The 16,866-nt window shown below is 33.7% G+C and overlaps 1 protein-coding gene and 1 pseudogene across 6 annotated transcripts in view; one reads left to right on the top strand and one right to left on the bottom strand.

The window, feature by feature from the left end:
- Positions 1-16,866, top strand: part of SPAG16 (sperm associated antigen 16) — a 981,678-nt gene that overhangs the window by 19,871 nt on the left and 944,941 nt on the right. For all 6 annotated transcript variants that reach the window (XM_073218142.1, XM_073218143.1, XM_073218144.1 and 3 more), the window contains exons 5-6: positions 2,867-3,004; positions 13,288-13,395. In XM_073218142.1, coding sequence (XP_073074243.1) covers positions 2,867-3,004; positions 13,288-13,395 — 246 coding nt within the window. The remainder of the gene's footprint in view (positions 1-2,866; positions 3,005-13,287; positions 13,396-16,866) is intronic.
- LOC118966987 (Y-box-binding protein 1 pseudogene) lies at positions 672-1,757 on the bottom strand (annotated as a pseudogene).

Below are 16,866 nucleotides of genomic sequence, written 5' to 3'. Positions count from 1 at the left end.
TGTACCCCATTACAATTACTGTCCATCAGTGTAGTAAGAAGCTATAGAGTCACTGCTTGTCTTCTCTGTGCTCTACTGCCTTCCCCATGCCCCCACCCCCACATTATGTGTGCTAATTGTAATGCCTCCTTTTCCCCTTATCCATCCCCAGCTTTAAATTGAATGATTTAATCTACAGTTTGAAAAAAAGTAAAAGAAGTCTACCTGACTTTTCCTGAACTTTGTACATATATATCCAATATTTATTTTCACTTGTTTGCCTGGTAGTCATGTTGCATTTAACATGAAGGGAAACAATTCTGATTTCTCTAACCACCCAGTTCTTGCTGCATTAGTAAATGGCTGTCTATAGCTCAGCCAAAAACTTTGAAGTCATCCTCCACTTCTCTCTCTCTTTTTTTTTTTTTGTAAATTATTTAAGACTTTTATAAACAGGTGCTTGCTGTTGACTTTTTTGAAAAAATCAAGTTGTAAACTGTTGTTACAAATTAAAAATGAGGTTCTTAAAAATCTCAACTTGACCAGATATGAACTAATTTTAAAACCTTTAAAGTTATATTGAGAAAAAACAGTTTTTTAAAAAAAATATGCTTGTCATTACCAAAAGGGGACATCGTGAAGTAAAAATAATAAAAACCCCATGCTGCATAGATAATGTAGACAGTTCTGGTTATCTGGTCAATGGGCAAAAACAAGCACTTAAGGTCTTCAGCTCCAATCTTTTGTTGATTTCTTATTGCTGGAATTTCATATTCATTTCTGCTTGTTGAATGACTAAACCTCATGATGGTAGAGATGGTAAACCGGCATTTATTCAGCCCCACCCTGCTCAGCCTTCCGAGCGGATGAATTCTCAGCTGGTGGATTGGCTGCTTTTGTCTCTTTGCCATCTTGTGGTTTAGGGTTTTCTGGGCGTCTGCATCGGTAGTTGAGGTTGCGGCAGTACTGACGTTGAGGTGGCTGCTGACCTTGTGTCTCATCTCCTTGATTTTCCTTATCTTCTTCATTGCTGTTCTCCCTAGGCTGTCTTAGGAGAGGAGGACCCCTGCAGAATTGTGGTCTGTAACCCCGACACATATCTGTCATCTGTCTCACTGGTCTACCTTGTTCTCCTGCGCCCTGGTTGTCCACACCCTCCGTCACTTCTCCCCGCACAGTAGGGTTGGCATACTGTAGTCAATGCCCATAGGGTCTCCACATGTAGTAAGGTGTGAACCATCACCTGCGGTAGCCTGGCCTTCAGGAGCACTCTCTGATCCTTCTTTCTTTTCCCTAGTCTCACTATTCTGGTAATTCTGCTGGTAGTTGCATGGAGGACCCCCGCAATGAGGATGGCGTCTGCAATGGTTATTGTCTGCTGCATATTTACTGACTTGCACTGCAGCTCCACCAGGACCTGTAGCATCTGCTGCCTCCGCACCCTTTTCTCCTTCAACAACATCAAACCCCACAGTGTCTCCATCTCCTACACTGCCAAGGGACTTCCTAGGGCTATTCTGTATGGCAGTCTGGTTTACAAACGCATCGTCCTTTGTGTCATTCCTGTTGATAAAACCATATCCGTTTCTTACAGTGAACCATTTTACTGTTCCCGAAATCTTCGTTGTGATGAGTTTGTCCCCGCCGGCAGGCGCAGCCGATGTGAGGCCACCCAGGCCGCCGCTCCCTGTGCCGTTGCCCGTGGTGCCAGGCTTGGTGTTGGCAGTCCTGCGGGTGGGGGCGGCGGGCCGCTGCTGGGTCTCGGCCTCGCTTCTCATGGCTGCGGTGATGGTGACTGGGGCTGGCTGCGGCAGCCGCAGCTCCTCCCGGGGTTTGATGCTAACTAGGCCGGCGGTGGCTGGGGGGCTGCCCAGGGCCCCCTGGGGTCCGCTCTCTGCTACCGCTACCGATCGAACTCTCGACTTCTCTTTTTAAGCAACACCTAACAGCCTCCATAAGAGAATCCTGTTGGCTCCGCCTTTGCAGCATTTCCAGAAGGGACCCATTTCTCATGATATTGCTACCAACTTTGTTCAAGTCTGCTATTCTCTCTTCCTCAACTGTTGCATCACCCTCCTGACTAGCCTCTCTGATTCTACTCTTACTCTCTAGAGTCAGTTTATTCAAACAGATGCCACACTAATTCTTCTAAAACATAAATCCGATCAGTGTCACTTGTCTCTCAGAGCCTTCCAATGACTTTACTGTCATTCAGAGTAAAACCACATTGCTCTCTCTGGCTCCCTGAGGTCTTCCTGACCCATCTGTCATCACTCCCTTTCTTGCTCACTTAGTTGGCTCTGGCTCCAGATACTCCAGATGTACTGGCCTTTTGCTTTTATTTTACATGCCAGGCACCTCCTTGTTACAAGCCTTTAGGCTTACTTTTCTGTCAGCCAATAATGTTCCTCTTCCACATATCCACATTACTTAGTTCCTCATTTCCTCAGTTCTCTGCTCAAGGTACCACTTTGTCAGTCATACTTTTGCCACCCTGTATAAAATAGCACAAACAGCCCCCCTCATTCTCCACTTTGGTCTCTTTATCCCTCTTACCCTGCTTTATTTTACTTCATATTAGATATCACCATCCACACTAGAGTAGAGACTGTTGGATAGGAACTTGGATCTTTTTAACTTTCTCCAGTGTCTAGATTAGTGTCTGAAACAGGAGACGTTCAGTTGTATTTTATGCATCATGAAGATATTTGTACCTAGCAATTATTTAGTATTTAATTAAAAAAATATATTATGAATGTTTATTTTTAATTTATAAAATACTGCAACTAACTTCTATAAACATTCTCTAATACTTAACTTTTTGAATTGCCCATAAATTAAGTCAATTTAGTAGCAACATAAAGCCTTTTGTTTGATTTTATTCTAGGTATGAGTTAATACAGAAGGGAGTAACTGAACTTAGAGATGTTGGGAATGTTCCAGATGTCTACACTCAGAATTTGCTTTTAGAAAATGAGAACAAAAATTTGAAGAAAGACTTGAAGCACTACAAACAGGCAGCTGAGTATGTTGTTCTTTAAGTGACTTTTTATTTTTCTTTTGGACTAAATAAAAGTAAAGGGTTTAATAAGGCTAATATGTGGATGGTAGCTAATATACCAGAGCATTAAATCTGGAGAACTGAATTATATTTCAATTGTAGTTGGAAAGAATATGAAAGGCTTCACTAGCAAACTAATTGACTAGATGACCACAACTCACAACTGCAATTCACCAGCCAGAGTGGAAAGCAAGGGGTTGTATAGGAGATGGTTAATTTTTTATATAACATTGACTTTCTTATGTATTTTGATAATTTTTTCATGGTCTGTGAAATCTTCCCCTGTGAGGATAAGTTAATTTCTGAAATAATAATAAAATTATAGAAAGCAGCGAGGAAGGCAGGAGCTACTGTATTTCCAGAAGGGACCCATTTGTCATTAAATACTGAATAATTTCAGTATTTGAAAATTCCCTAAAGGAAACTTATTTTGTAATTTCCTCCTAGCATGAATTTATGCATAGAGAAGAAATTAAACAAAGCCAAATCTTTCCACATCTTTCTTCTTTCAAAGATTAATGGAAGATGTGCAATTTCTGGCAAACAAATTTAGATGAACAGTGTTATTCTGGCAAAGACAGATATGTGAACGTGTTGATGTGGGGTAAACGTACTCATCTAAGGCAATGTTAGATGGAAAATCAATGCTTAGTTATGGAGTAGAGACCATTTGTGCTTTGTTCATTGATTTTTATTCAACATATTTAGAAGGGCTTTCTCTTTTAAAGAATCAAATAACAAAAAATTATTTAAGCAGGACTACCATACAAGAACATATTATTTTTCAGATCTTTGTAAAAGAGTTTAAGGTAAAGAAAGAAGACTTTTTATTGCAAAGTGAAGGAAACATTTGAAATATGCTCCTACTTTTAAGGAGAGGTGATAAATAAAAGATAATTTGCATGGTCACTTATTCAGTTATTATTTACATTTATAGAAATGTTTTGGCAAATTATACAAATTTCAAATTATCTGTGAATGTACCATTTGGCATTTGGCATTTTAGATGGAAATGTATGGCAATCCACAGAATGGTATGTTACTAGGTCCAGCATTCTTTCTATTCTCAGTTTCATTTCTCAGAAGTGGTTTGTACTGTTGGCTCTGACATTCGCTGTGATTTTGTATAGACACCTAATAGATACACTGGGAATCTGGCACAGCAAATTTTTCCAAGTGCTGCCTGGCATGGTGTTTCAGTTCCTGATATCCTTTGAATTACTGCTTAATTTGCTAATTTTCTTTTGAGTAGATAAAGTCTCTTTGGGTAATAAGTTTTGCTCCATTTACATTAAATAATCACTGTTGATTACTGGTTGGTTAAAGAATATTATATTTATTAACTATAATCAAAACCATATAAACTATATATGTTATTAGCTTAATGTTAAAAGAAACCATGATTAAAACAGATATCACTCAAATGAAATTTGTTTCTTGTTTGTGTTTATTAAAATTTCAGATTACTTAATGTTTATAAAATTTACCGTATTTACTAGACTATATTCAATGGCTTATGGTTATCTCTCATATCTAACTTACTCAATGTAATTAAGCTTTAACAAAGTAAAAAGGAAAATATTTACTTGCTTTAATCTATGTGACATGGACAATTTAAAGGAAAGATGTTTGACACTTAGTAGATGCCTAATACTATTTATAGCACTGAATGAATATTAAATGCCTTATGTTTTCACAGCACCTTTTCGTAAAGGATGCCCTAGCAGACTAATTCTGCTGAATAAATTCTGGAAAATGGAGAATAAAGGTTTATAAAAAAGTTCCCCCAATTACATCTGTCATGCTACACAACTTTGCCCTAAATTTTAATATTTTATCACATAGGTTTTTCAATTTGAAGACTTGTGAAGGTATTTTTCTAATAGGGATTAGTGACAAGCATGGGATTCCCTTTATGGAATTTACCCTAAGGTTTTCTTTTTAGGATTAAAGTTATTTCCTAAGGGAAGATAAGTATATTAAATGCTTTTCTCATAATAACAAATATTTAACATGCAGAAAGAGTCAGGCTACAGGTATTTCAAATAGCCTTGATTATACTGGTAGCATTTAATGATGTATCTAGAAACAGCAGAGAAATCATATTAGCTATAAGCTTAATGTTTATCTAGGGGAGAATTGCCATAGAAAAAGTAATGAATTCAAAAGTTCAAATACCTAGCTTCTAATATTCTGCAATTTATTAACTCAGTTTTCTTGTTAAACTAGGACTCATTATATATAATATTAACTCCTAGGGTGTGATCTGATAATTAAATAAGACAATCTACCTTAAACAGCTGTGTAAATAAATCATGAAGTGCTTTGAAAATGTTAGCTATTACCAATATCTTTAAAGGCTGTCATCCTTATATTTAAAAAAAATCATCACATCATTATTATTCTTGAAATTCAGTAATGGTGAAGTTTGAAAGAAGAAAAGGGGAATCATTTCACTCTAAAATATCATTTGAATTACTATAATTAAAAAGAAAAATTGTCTTTTCCTCTGATGTAAGCAATACCAATTTTAGAACAACAGTTTCCCTAATACTTGCTGCAAATGTAGATTTTCTTGTCTAAAATACAAAATTTGGTGTATGGTGTTGTATGTATGTACAGTGACAGATGTTAACTAGACTTAATGTAGTGATCATTTTGCAATATATACAAATATTGAATAGTCATGATGTTTACCTGAATTAATACAATGTTATATGTTAATTATGCCTCGATGTAAAGAAAAATTTGGAAAATAACTGAAAAGTTTCCTTGTAGATATTTTTAAGGGGAAAAATGTATTATTAAAAAGATTTATAGTTACACTGAAGAAAAATGTATGTAGTAGATACTGGGGAGGAATGATATGTCATAGTTTGACATTCTTTATTGGAAAAGGCAGCTATGATTGTACTCTTATATTGAAATGTAGATCAATTGTTATTTTTAAATGCAGAGGTCTAGGATTTAGGTAAACTTACTGCACATTTGCAAAGAATAGTTGGTTAGATGAAAGCATAATTGGTTGGTTGGTTAACTGAAAAGCATCATTTAATATATAGTATTTTTCACAGTTAAGACACTATTTCATAAACCTGTGTTACTTGGTAGTGGATATGGCACAATATTCACTTCAGCCTGATGTACATATAAACTATTACGAGTTTTATTAATTAGGAAACTGCTTGATTTTGTTTCATATCTTGACTTAGAGTTTTATGTCTTCTCATAATGTAAACATTACAATGCTCTTAAATGGTTTCCTCCTGCACTTCCACTGTACTTGTACTCGAACATCCTATAATTTGGCTTTCACCCCACCTATTCTACTCAAGTATACATTCTAATATTCACTCCTCTCCTTCCTCAGCTTCTGTGACACATGATGTTCTGCCTCTCTTAAGTTATTGACAGACTTCTTTTCCTACTCATTGTTTACATGCTCTAAGGTTGCTTTCTAATAAGATAGCCACAAACTACATGTAGATGTTGATAGATATAACATGTGCCAGGTGGTGGTAAGTGGTATGAAGAAAAATATGAGTAAAGGAGACAGATAAATGTGGTGCTGTTTTATATTGGGATGGTGAGAGAAGTTCTCTCAGATATCTGAAGAAACTGAGGAAGAAGGTCATATGTAAACTAGGAAAAAGGAAATTCCAGGCAGAGAGAAAAGGAAGCACAAAGAGCTCATGGTGGGGACAACTTGGCTTGTTAGGGAACTGGCATGAGACCATAGTGATTGGCACTGGGGAGTAAGTGGTAGAGGTCTTTGTTAGAACTTTGCTTTTTTCTTCTAAGTGGAATGTGAAGCTAAGGGATAGTATTAAGGAGTAGTGTGATATGAACTGACTCCTGAGTGGAAAATAGACTATCTGGAATAACATGGTGGAAATAGGGAGAACATTATATCTGGCATAACCTTCTTACAGTTTGAGTTAGTTGGCTAATAATGAAGTCAAACAAGCTCCTTATGGGACAGTTAGATTCTTGGAAAGACAACATTTGCTGTTACCAAATTCTGCTCAAACGTTTTAACCTACTCAAACTTTGGCTGAGAGTAAATATTGATATCAGATCAAATATTAAGATCGAACAACACAAATACAAAAGGCACTGCCATTTATTAGATTTAAAATATAATTATCCCTCAGTTTCCTCATAGGTAAATGGGATAATTTACCAATCCTTGAGGGAGTACGTTTAAAGATTTTGAGCACTTACCACATACTCAAATAAGTGCTCAATAAAGACTTAACTCAATATTCTGTATTACGGCACCTTTTTTTCTTTCATAACACTCACTATGGTTTATAGTTTTATAAGTGTAAGTTTTATTTCTTTATTCATATTCTCTGTACTCCTGTAAATGATGAAGGCAGAGATTCTGCTTGTCTTACCCATCATGTTGGTAAGCAGCATAGTACCTGGTATAAAGTATGAGTTACAAGGTTAGAATAGCATCATCATAATCTTCATCAGCCTTATTAGCAGTGGCAGAACACTGTGACAACTACGAGTGGTATTTCTTCTAGAAGACAGGACAGGCACAGAGCAATTTATTTGTTTACATATGCTAATTTGTTAATTCTGAAAAAGACCTCAAGCATGTAGAAAGTAAACAAATAAGAATAATGAACCCATGGACCTATTAGACTGCTTCAAAATTTACTAACTTTCTGCCATTTCTACCCCAACCCACACTCTCCACTACACTGAATTTTTATATTGTTTTTTATATGTTTTTTGAGTTATAATTTACATAAATTCAATGTGCAAGTTTAGCCGTATAATTTTGATAAACAGATAAGGTCTTGTAACCTCCATACTCATTTCAGTATAGGATATTTTGGTCCATCCAGAAATTTTCCTTGTATTCTTTTTTAGTCATTCCCTGCCATTGAAATCACAGTTCCAATTTTTTTTTTCACATTAGAGTAGTTTTGCCTGTTTGAGAACTTCATAAAAGGAATCACAGAATGTTCTTCTCTTTGTGTTTGGCATTTTACAATCCCTATAAAATCTGTAAAATTTATGTGTGTTTTTTGTGTTAAGTAGTAAGTTGTCCCTCTTTATTGCAGTATAGTATTCTATGACAGTTTACTTATCCTTTTCAACTGAGTCGTTTCAGCTGTGATTATTATGAATAATACTACTGTGACATTTGTGTAGAAGTCTTTTCATGGAAATGTGTTTTTTTTCTTTGGGATAAAAATATCAGAGTGAATTTCTGGATTAAAGAGTAGATGCCTCCTTAACTTCATAAGAAACTGCCAATCCATTTTCCAGCATTCAGGTGGGGTCATTTTATATTCTCATTAGCAATATTGAGAGTTCCAGTTGCTCCACATTCTCACCAACATTAAATGTTGTAATCTTTTTAATTTTAGCAATCTTGGTGGTTGTACAGTGGCTGATTGTTGTAGTTTTTATAAGCATTTTCCTGATAAGTTAGTGAACACATTTTGTTGTGCTAATTGGCCATTCATCTATACTGCTTTCTGTGTAAGTCTTTTGCTCATTTTTGTATGGATTATTTGTCTTACTGTTGAGCTATAAAAATTGTTTACATATTCTGGATACAAATCCTTGGTCAGAATATTGTGAATATTTTCTCCCAACTTATGGCTTGACTCTTAAGTGTCCTAATGGTGTCTTTGAATGAGCATAAGTTTTAAATCTTGATGAAGTTTAATATACCTTTTTTACAGCATTGCTTTTGATATTTTTGTGTAAGATACCATTGCCTATTCCCAGGTAATAGAGATATTTTCCTATGTTTTCTTCTAAAAATCTTAAAATATTTAGAATTTTTATTTCAGCCTATGATCTATCTTTAATTTTTGCATATGGTGTGAGGTAGGACCTAGAGGTTAATTTCTTTTCTATAAGAATATCCTATTGTTCCAGCACCATTCTTAAAAAGATTTTTCATTCTTCACTGAATTTATATGGCATTTTTGTTGACAAATCAATTGACCCTATGATTGTGGATCTATTTCTAGACTCTATTCTGTTCCATTTATCTATTTGTTTGTCCTTATGCTAATATCACACTCTTGATTAATGTAGCTTTAGGTAAATTGTTAAAGTCAGATAGTGTTAGTCTTCCAGCTTTGTTCTTCTTTTTTAAATATTTTGACTATTCTAGGTCCTTTGTATTTCCATATGAATTTTAGAGTCACTTTGTCAATTTCTAGAAAGGCAGGGATGGGATTATGACTGAGATTGAGTTGAATCTATAACTTCATTTGGAAGAATATTTGTGAGTGTGTATTTGTGAGTGTGTATGTGTGTTTATGTATGTGTATATGTGTATACACATATTTACATATATACATATTTTTTTGGGAGAAGGGTTGATGTATTCTTAAGTTTTAGTCTTGTATTTACATAGTATATCTCCAATTATTAAGGTAATCTTTAATTTAATACTGTATATTTATGAAAGGCCTTGAAATTTATACTTTTTACATCTGATTATCTAATGTATATATTTTGTTGTTATTTTTTGAGCTCCGTATAATAGAGACTATGTCTTGTACTCAGTATATCCTCAGGGCCTATATCTGTGCCTAGCAAATAGCAGGGGCTTAAATAAAGTTGTGCTATTTATATTTTTGCTATTCAGTTAAGCTTTTAATTAATTTTAGAGTAGTTAATTGGTGGTTTTTTCCTCTTGTATAACATTCCTTTGGAGTAGACATCATTTTCCTTTTCATTATGGGAATTTAAACAATTTTCTATAAAGCTAAGTCTTATCCTATTTAGAGCACTGTCTTCCATTGCTGGGATTTTATATGAAGGAAATATAATGCAAAACAGAAAATCTTTATATAAAGTCCTAAAAATTTGACAGGAAATAACTGATTGAGATTAAAAATTAGAAGATTCAAATGTACCATTTTGAAGGTTAAAATTTTCTGGCAGAAAATGTAAAGAAAGCTAAAATTAAATATTGAGGAAAAATTGGGTGCTTTACTAAGTGGTCCTAATTTCACTTCTAAAATTCACTTCTATAAAAGGTCAAAGAGTACCCAGTTTTTCCAAAGACCTGTTTAATTTAATGACTTTCAGAAACAAACACTATGGAAATAAAGGCAATAATTAGTCCCATAAAATTTCATGCTTGAGTGTTCAGGTAATTCCTTGTTAAATTAAGAAGGTATTTTTTTTGGACATGAGTATACCCCTTTCTTTTTTGGCAAAGAATATAATGAAAGATTTCCTCTAATCTGGTTGAATCCAATTTTGGCTATCCAATAATTACTCCAATATTAATTTTAGTGGGTTAAACAAATTCATTTACAACCAATTGAAGATAATGAAATAATTATTAATCATATTGTGCTTTATCAGAAATTACCTTGATTCATTTGCACATGAGAAAAATACATGACAAAGATGGCTTACTTTTATTGGTACAGTTAAGCAGGAAATTGTATGCTTCCTTTTGCCATGTTATGACAATAAAATAACCCAATAAATGGCCATTCCAGAATACTTAGTTAAAACTACTCAGTTAATAATTATTTTACTGGCGGCATACACTTAAAAATAAAGTTTTAGAACAAACTGTTAAATCACATTCACATGTTGAAACATGGAGTTTTGGGGACAATGCTTTTATGGTATGGTAGAAATATGAGTATCTTAATATTTTATACTTTAATTGTATATTTGATATGCTGATTTCCTGAAGTGGGAAAGTTGTATAGTCATTCTGTCATCTCATTAAGAAAAGACAGGTAAGGAGTGTGTTCTTTATTAAACACAAATCTAAATAGAATGTTTCACTAAACTCTTCATAACACTTGAAATTGAATGTCTGGTGTCTGTCTTGAACAATTTCTTTTAATCCCAAAGATGATCTACTAATATAATAAAATACTATATAGTTTAAAATATTAGTTCCTTATATGAATATTTTAAACTTTGTTTTTTAGTATGAATTTTATTTGAATTTTATTGAGCAGATGGGCAGCAGGTAGGTCATAATAGGAGAAGCATCACCATGAAATGAATTTAAATTGTTTTACTGAGTTGACTTCATTTGTGCAAATAGAAAGCAAGTCTCTGAAAACCAATTTAATGGTCAGAAAAACTTTAAGGTCTAATACTTCAATCAATTCCTATGCTTTCTTGAGATAAGTGCAAATAGGCCTTTAAATGTATATTTAAAAAGTAAGTTGATGCAATGCTGCACAGTTGTGGTTCTGCTTAAGAAATTTTACAGCATTATTTTTCTAAGTATTTTTTAACCTGTTATGGGTTTACATTTTAGATGAGATAAATAAAACATGAGGTCCTTTATATAATTCATCAAGTTGAAAATAAGACAGTTTAATATACTCAAAATAGATGTTCATAGAAGTTTTAATTCTTTTATAAAGATATGCAGTGTTAGTAATCATGTATCCTGATAATGTTCAAGCAATTAGAGGACATTTACTTACTGGCATGTCCCCTATTTTAGGTAGATAAATCTAGCTGTTAGAGAAATTGTATGTATCTGTTCTACTATAGTAAAAAATAATAATAATATGGTGTTGGTTACAGTAACATTCACTGAGTATTTTCTATGTGCAAGACAATATGTATGCCACTTTACTTTTCTCCTAAATGAGTGAGGCTTCAGATGATACTGTGTTTTCCGAACAAAATACCAACTCAGCCATTTCTTTTCTAGTCGCTCTACTTACATTCTCTCTGTTCTTCACTTACTACTCATTAGGCACATGGTGATGGCAGAGGGTCTCTTTGTTTTGGTTCATCTTTATGCACACATACAGGGCTAAAACCTGAAAGAAAAAGTTGTTTGTTTATCTAATAACTTGAATGTTTCTCAGATGATTTTTTAGGAATGAATATTTTATTTCTTTATTTCTTTTTCTTTTTTTTTTGAAAAAACAATGCGATTAAGGAATGAATGTTTTAATCAACAATTTCTTGTACCTTCAAGACTATTGTTATGAAAATGAAGTTGAAGGCTAGGTGTTAGGAATTGATATGTGGTATTTACATACAGCAAAGACTAAAATATTGCAGGAATTGATATGTGATATTTGCATACAGTAAAGACTAAAATATTGGCAGCGAAATAAGGAACAATATAGTCGATCCAAAAAAACAAAAGCAAAAAGAAAGAAACTTACAGAATGGATGAGACACTTTCACCATATGCTACATATGACATGATCTTGCAGCAAGCAAGTCTCACTGATCATAATGAGCTTGATCAGGAGCCTGAAAACCTAAGTTCATTCCGCTTCTTTGGCAGCATTCCATTCAACTGCTCTGTGATTGCTCTGACATAGCTCCTACAGCTGAAATCTCTCTGTGTGCATTTATTTTATGTGAATCTGAATTATGAAATACTGTGATACAGAGAGGCAGATTTATTCCATTCTGATCCCTTTGCAAGTTGTCAGCACTCTCATTCAGCCCATCCATTTTTCAGAATGTGAGTGTCTTAGTGCAGTCTCACTTTGTCAGTTAACTGTTAGATAACTTCTCTTTCATTATAAATTATATTTTACATTACTATATTGAAACTAACTTCCATTATAAAGGTGGGTGAAACATCCTGAGTGATTCTTCACATACAGCCCCATCTTAGAATTCTCTTGTTTGCCTTATGCCAAGGGTTTGTAGAAGGTATATCCAACTGAGGAATGCTTCTGGTTACCATTTATGGTGAAAACCTTTCTCATCAAGTTAAAAAGTATTCTGGGAGTATCTTCTGCAGGCGACATATATTTCTCATATGCATCACAGAATAAAATCTTAGTTTTCCAGAATTTATATGCTTTCTTTTTTACTAAGTAACCCAGTACATTCTCTTCTAACCATATATTCAAGCATGTTCAGAATTAAATTTTTGTATCTCTTTCCCTTTATTTGTAATTATTTTGAATTATCTGTTATGTATTTCAATTTTGTAAACAAATTCTCTTTGGAAGTAGATGGATTGTAAGTTATTTTGGTATCATACCTTTAATTTCCTTTTATTTGAATGAAATGTGAATGAATGATAATTTTGCAACTGTAAGTTTTGTCTCATTCATCTCCCAGCCCCCATATATATCATGTTGCTTGGGATCCTTCAGTGAGAATTATAATGGAATCTTTGTTTTCCAGTTAGCTTTTGAATTGCTCAATACTGGATTTGAACTGATAATTTTCAGAAAGGGGTTGAAAATGATTTTTAAAGTTTTTATTTATTTATTCATTTATTCATTCTTCAGCAAAGCTAGGGAAGATCTGCTGAAAACTCAGAAAGAACGTGATTTTCATCGAATGCACCACAAACGAGTAGTCCAGGAAAGAAACAAATTAATTAATGACCTCAAAGGGTAAGCTGCTAATATTTTTCATCATATTTATTAAAGAGATGTTTAATTAGTGTTAAACAGCTTGGCTATGGCAGAAGGTTTCAGGTAAAGATATTTAACATTTGTTGAGATCCACTGTACAGCAGCACTATACCATGTGTTCAAAATACAAAGATGAATAAGTTTCAATCCTTCCCATTAGGGTTCCCAGAAGACTTTTGGGATGTGTGATAGGGTTGGGTTAAACAGAAATACACTGAAATGCATTGTTGCTATGCCAACCAAGAGGTGGTTACCCCAACCAGATTGGAGCATGAGCTGGTTCAAGGCCTATTTCTAGAGGAAATGAATTCTAAAGTATGAGTTAACAGAGTGAAGGAATGGGGTGAACAAGGTACTATGGGCAGATGGTACATCCTATGCAAAGGCACCAAGTCATAAAGGAACGTAGCATGTTCATCAAATTGTAAGAATAGAGAGCAAAGTGCAGAAATGGCTTGACAAGGTTGGGGTGGATGGGGGCATAAATGAATGGCCTTGAATTTATGCTACAGCTTGTAGAAATTATTCTAGAGATACCAGATTTACTTTCTGTCCTCTTTTAGGGAAAAAAATAAGAAAAACATTATATGAATGTGTAATCTTTAAAACTCTCCTTTGCTTTTCTAGGGCAGTGCTGTTCAATAGAGCTTGCTGTGATGTTACAAATATTCTATATCTGCATCATCCAATGCAATAGCCCGTAGTCATATGTGCTATTAAAATAGCACTTGCAGTGTAACTAGTACAACTGAGGGATTATATTTCTAATTTTATTTAATTTTAATAAATTTAAGTTTAAAATAAATAGCCACACTTGGTGAGTGGCTATTGCTTTGGACAACACAGCTTAGGGATGGTAATGATAATTGTTGTCTTTTGTAGGTGATTATGGTTATTATGAGTGTTGTCATTTCTTAGTCACATGTTGTCCTGTGGATCTTCAGAATCAATGTACTCTCAGCTTAGCAACATATTAGGACCTAAATTTTTTTCTCATTTCTTAAATTGAACATACTATAGGAATAAAGTACTACTTTAAAAGAGAGATTGTACTGACTTAAAAAAAGGCCTTAAGAATGCTTATTCTTCAACTATAATCATCTTTTGGTCTCATATTCCAGTCTAAATTTTTTTTTTGGTTCATAGTGTGTCCAGAGAAATTCAGAAAAAAATGTTCAAAGTGATTTTTCCTCTTAGCATAAACACTAACTGAGAAGTAGACAATGTAATGAAAGAGCTTGGATTTTGGAGTCAGGTAAATCTTGGAAGCCTGGCTCTACCACTTACTTTTTGGTGCCCATTGTAGTTTGGTTTCTTATTTGTAAAAATGGTGATAATGTATTTTGGATTAATGTGTATAAAGTACAGTGCCTGGAACACAATAGATGGTAAATACTTTGCATATACCCCAACGTTGAAATTATGTGTTGAATGTATGCTATTTCATCTAGATTTCCCTTTTGCATTTTTATACAGGTCTCTTTATGGAAGTATATATTGTATTTTGTTTTAAAAATACATTCTCTTAATTTTGGGAATTGTTCTATACTGAGGACAATAAAGAGTCCTTTGGCTCTTCTGAAGTCATGTGGAAGTCTTTTAATGGTAGCTAAGCCTTTTTTTTTCCCAAATATAAATAATTTCTGTGCCTTTAGGATTAGGTACCCATTTGCTTAGAGGAAAAAGCCCAAAGGTATTTTGGCAGTTTGTGTGCCTGTGTGTATGTATGTGATTATATGTACATATGATAAGTGAGTTTGAATCATAGCATCTTTTGTGGGAAATATCTCAGATTTGAGTCTATTCTCACTGTCTGTACTAATACAAGCAGGTTTCATTACTTTAGTTACTTAGGTTGATAACAGTCTGAGAGCATTTTTGTATTCAGTTGTGGCAGCTGAAGTATGATTGTTCACTCTTGGCTGCTCAGATGTTCTCTCTGATTTTGAGATTTTTTTTATTTTTTAGTTTTTTTAGTTTCTAATCTATGTTTGAAAATACATTGTACTTGTTAAATTTTCTAGTATTTTTAAAAAGAATAGTATAATGATATATTTCATGTAAAAATTCAGCATTTTCAGATATACTTTTTGTAATCTTCAGAGGCCTGGAGAAGAAACCATATTACCTTGTAATACAACTATACTTGTTGTGTATTCAGATAGCTTTTATTTCCACATTTAATCATTAAGAATGTTTATCTCCATTTAAACATCTGGATGTATCACTAATGTATGTTATGTAAGGATCTAACACAAAATTTCAATGTTGCCATCAGAGTCACAAAAAAACTAGTCATGAAGTTAATCTGTCATTAGCGAATACATTGTCTGGTAATTGTTCCATTATATAATTAGTCAGCTATAGGGAAGAGTGTTTTTGATACCAGTCTAAGTGAGATCTGAGTTTATGTCATGTTTTGCTCAAATATTTCAGTTATGTGTCTGTATTTTCTTTCATTGTAAACCACAAAATGTTGACCTTAGTTTTTTCTGTAAATTATGTAAGTTGATGATTAGTTGATTTTACCTATTAGTTTTACAGTATTTCCCATTTAACATGTGTATCTTAACTACTAAGTACTTATTTTCAGAATTATCAATACCAAAAATTATAAGCAGATGAATGACGAGGTACTTACAGAACTTACACTAACAGACCCACTCTTTCAAACTAATTTAACAGGTTTCTCTGAATGTTGTTCCCTTATATATAAAATATAAAATGCTCTAACATAGATAACATTGATAGCAATGTTAACTACTCAGGTGTCCATGTTTCTATCCATGTTATACTCTAGTGGTGTTCTATATGTTGCTAATTCTTTCAATAAAATATAGTTAGATTATATCCCATGAATGAGTTAGATGCCAAAGTCAGTAAATAAAGGAAAAATTGAGCCACCAATAATAGCCCTTCAATTATCTATAAATTATAGCATACATTGTTTTGTGTATGTAACTCTGTATCTGAATATGTATATACAAATATATAGTGTTCATGGAATTGTGTAGCAAAGTGTATATAAAGCACACTAAGTAGAATTGGGAACTGAATTATACCTCAGGGCTGTTGGAATTTGTAAGGCAGAGTACACCAAAGGAGGGAAGTGCATGAAAAGGAACTTAAGAAGTATCAGTAATGGTTCCCTTTAGTCTTTGACCACACACTAAGTTGTGTAAATAACATGGTGAGAAGATATGAGGCCTGCAAAGAACAGCTGGGAAACTGTGAGCTAACTGGAGATCCCAGAAGTTGCAGATATGAGCTCTGACCAGCTATAATGGAGGAAATTTACTGAAACTCTGAGCCCTTAAGACCTCTGGTAAACCATGCCATAGGAGTAGAGATATTCTAGTTCCAGAAAAGGAACTACTTTAGACTTACCCTATAAAGAGCTTTAAAATAAGCTTTGAAAGGCTCAAGTTCACTCATCAGTAAATTGTCTGC

The sequence above is a fragment of the Manis javanica genome, chromosome 12 (genome assembly GCF_040802235.1).
Source record: "Manis javanica isolate MJ-LG chromosome 12, MJ_LKY, whole genome shotgun sequence".
Taxonomy (NCBI): domain Eukaryota; kingdom Metazoa; phylum Chordata; class Mammalia; order Pholidota; family Manidae; genus Manis; species Manis javanica.
This window is presented reverse-complemented; position numbering and strand designations above follow the sequence as displayed.